Source organism: Poecilia reticulata, linkage group LG13, assembly GCF_000633615.1.
Source record: "Poecilia reticulata strain Guanapo linkage group LG13, Guppy_female_1.0+MT, whole genome shotgun sequence".
In the NCBI taxonomy this organism is placed as follows: domain Eukaryota; kingdom Metazoa; phylum Chordata; class Actinopteri; order Cyprinodontiformes; family Poeciliidae; genus Poecilia; species Poecilia reticulata.
In genome coordinates this window covers 5,186,281-5,189,663 of record NC_024343.1, presented here as the reverse complement: position 1 = coordinate 5,189,663, position 3,383 = coordinate 5,186,281, and the positions used below count along the sequence as shown (strand labels likewise).

The following is a 3,383-nucleotide window of genomic DNA, read 5'->3' as shown; positions in this document are numbered from 1 at the left end:
TATTACTGATCTCTCCTTCAGGACATGGTATACAGTCATAGCAGCAGATTGGTTTTCCTTTCTGCAACACTTTACGAGTTCCTGGAGGACAACTCTCTGAGCAAACTGAGACTGGAATCTGAAACAAAAAAATGTCCAAATATGAGCAAAATAATTTCAGAAGTAGCACAACAGATTTGTATTGCTTTAACACTTATCATTACTTGACTGCCACCTTCGACCCAAGTTATTTTCCTGTTGATACGAAACTTCTGGCCTTCTGGCAGCGAAGCGTCATAAAACCCCACCGTTAAAGGATCGATTGTTCCTCTCGCACTCTTCTGCCAGTTCACCAGTTCATAAAAAGCCACTGGATCCCCATTCGCATCAAATGACACATGATAACCATTTTGGGAAAAGTTAACTTGCTTAAGCTCAGTAAAAACCTATTGAGTTGCAAAGCGACAAATATTAGAAGATTTAAAGTTAAGCATTTTTCATTAGATTGATATTTCAATTCAGTAAAGTGTTTGATTGCCAGACCTCTTTTGACTCCAGCCTTTGTGTTTGAAGAAGGGTGAAATTTACTTTTTGAAACAATGCATTATGAATAGCATGCGCTATTGCATAAACAGCCTTGTACATCATGTTCGTTATTCTCAGCTGAGAGGTGTCGGTGTACGGGCTCTGGAGTGTCGTCAAGTCCTCTTTTCCATTACACATTCTTTTGGATGTATAATTGCCTAAAAATACAAAAAAAAAAGATCCAGAATGATGACTCTTAAAAAAAGTGTTTTTGTCTCTTTTTTTGTTGTGTATAGTTGTATACACTGAAGAATGAAATCTAAATAATTCATATTCATGACACAAAAGTCTTTGACTTCCTTGTGACTTGTTGCATATGTAGATCACATAATTTCTCGCAGGATGACTTGATGTATATTTCTCGCATTTGATATGTTTGTAGTATTTACATTTACCATATGAACCTTCCACGCATGTTAAAACCTTTGCATTGACATGCCTTATCTTACATTCTCATACTTCATTTATGTTATGCTATGTTTTTCCAACACAGAATCTACATTAAAAAAAGAAGCAAGCAACTTAATGGACCTTTTGGGGTTTTAAATATGTAAATTTTTACAAAAACAGCAACAAAAACAACCACTCACTTTCCTTCAGGCTGCAGTTGAACGCGTCCTCCCAGAACTCAGTCAGCACTGAAGAGCCGCGCACTTCTGAGGGAGAGAGATCCAGGAGGAAGTCTCTAAAGCCAGGGATGACAGATTGCTGGATTGCAACTCCGATGGCCCCAGCACAGAAAGTGTAGCTCAGCAGTTGTGGTTCGGTGATCCAGGCCTCACTTCCAACCCACTGGCGAGGCGGAGGAGGCTCCTGAGCCAGCTCCTCTAACAGGACCTTCATGTCTCCAATTGCCACAAAAGCCACCACAACTTTTGATGTTGACCTTGAGAGACATAAAATGCATCAATGCAAACTAACATTTTTTTTTAATCAACCATAATAAAAGAAATAATTTGGTTTAATATAATATTTATCTGATTTGATGATGCACATCAATGCAAGGCACATATGTAGGTCATACAGAAACCTTCTGATAATATCAGCGACTCTTTGGATTTTGCTGCGTGGGTTGGTCCGATAAAAGGCTTCAGAGTACTCCACACAGATCCCCTCTCTGAGTGCAACTTCTAGAAAGGCTGCCATGCCATTATTTCCATAATCCGAGTCCGACCGGACGGCTCCGATCCAAGTCCAGCCAAAGTGTTTCACCAGCTTGGCCAGAGCATCAGCTTGAAACTGGTCACTGGGAATAGTTCTGAAAAACGTCGGATACTGTTTCTTATCCGACAGGCAGGCACAAGTGGAGTAGGGACTCACCTACAGAAAAAAACAAAAAAGACAATGAAGCCTGTAAAGATAATCAAAGAAGCAGAATGTTTCATTTTGCAAAAATTTAAATTATTTACCAGGGGAATGTTAAACGGTCCCAAAACACGCGATATGCTCATGGACAACGTGGATCCAAACTCACCAACAACGGCCATCACCACACCAGAGTGAGAACAGTTGTCGCCCGAGTTAAACACAGAGTCATTGCTGTTTAGCAGCTGAATGGCTGCATGCATGGCCACCGGTACAGAGGCACACGAGTCGTGGATCTGATACCCGAGTTTGACTCCTGGCAGCAGCTCCGTCCTGTTATTGATCTCCTCGATGGCAAAGATCATCGCTCGAGTGAGGCGCACACCACGGGCGTCTACCCTGCACACACAGCAGAAATAAAGAGAAGGAGAATAATTAGCATATTGTTACAAAACATCACACTGATATGTGTCATTGCAAAGTTTAAAACAATATAAAAGTCATAATCATAATCCTCAGTCTTAATGTATTTATTTCTCCATTTAAAATAAATGTTCATAAGCACTTTGTTTTTTAAAGGACGAAAGAAAATGCAGTTTTGATGGAACAGCCATCATTTTAAAATAAGAAAATACACGTGATGCATGTTTATACAATATAAAATAAACAATAGCTGATGCTGCAATGGGGGGACGAAAAAAATAATAATTTAACCAGAATTTAACATCATTTCCACCTCCTCACTTACTAACCTGCCTGTGCAGCTCTGAGTCTGAGGCGCTGCGTTGTAGTTGTTGTCCACTGTGTGCATGTTGTGGTGGATAGAATAAACGCCTCCAATGATGAAGTCCCCATCCACAGAGAATGCAGGCGTATGAGCGGCACCCTGCTGGGTGCACACTGAAGCCATCAAACCAGCATCGCTGGATGGAAGACCCGCTGATTTTTCCGGGCTACTGACAGATTCAACAAGACCAACAATCGTGTTCACATCAAGCAGACTTAGAGCCAATGCCAGGCCAAGACACAAAGCCGAGGCTCCCATCCCTGAAGGGCATGAAGGTGTGTTTCAGCTTTTCTATATAGCGTTTGCTGTTTGTCGCAGGAGACCGGAGTGAATGTCGACGCACAACAGGCTGAGATCCAGGGTTTTAATTGGACGACCTTCATGTTTGAGGTTTTTTTTCTACGTACGTCTTTGTTTTGTTGTTGAGATATTAACACTAATCAAATCTGCAATGTCACAGAACTTTAGTTTTATGAACATGTCGCTGCTTTGTGAGGTTTAAGATTCTTAGCATAAAACTTTAAGTCTGGCAGTGCAAAGGAAACTCTGGTTTTCTGAAAAGTTGTGAAGCTATTCCTTTATTTTTTATGTGCTTCACATTGTTAGTTTAAAAAGTAGTCGGGTATTACCAGGGGTGAAAGTAGTTTTAAATTCTTGGGGGTACTATGACACATTTTTCTGGACAAATGAGCAACTCTGGACAAATCCACAAAGATGGACTTATTTT

At 40.6% G+C, this 3,383-nt stretch overlaps 1 protein-coding gene across 1 annotated transcript in view; it reads right to left on the bottom strand.

The window, feature by feature from the left end:
* LOC103474276 (extracellular calcium-sensing receptor-like) overlaps positions 1 to 2,256 on the bottom strand; it is a 14,650-nt gene extending 12,394 nt beyond the window's left edge. Inside the window, exons 1-5 of the mRNA XM_017308113.1 lie at positions 1,974 to 2,256; positions 1,595 to 1,884; positions 1,155 to 1,450; positions 523 to 722; positions 75 to 425 (exon numbers count right to left, since the gene is read on the bottom strand). Of these exons, the coding sequence (XP_017163602.1) occupies positions 75 to 425; positions 523 to 722; positions 1,155 to 1,450; positions 1,595 to 1,884; positions 1,974 to 2,234 (1,398 nt within the window). The 5' untranslated portion in view covers positions 2,235 to 2,256. The remainder of the gene's footprint in view (positions 1 to 74; positions 426 to 522; positions 723 to 1,154; positions 1,451 to 1,594; positions 1,885 to 1,973) is intronic.
* Positions 2,257 to 3,383: the final 1,127 nt, after the last annotated feature.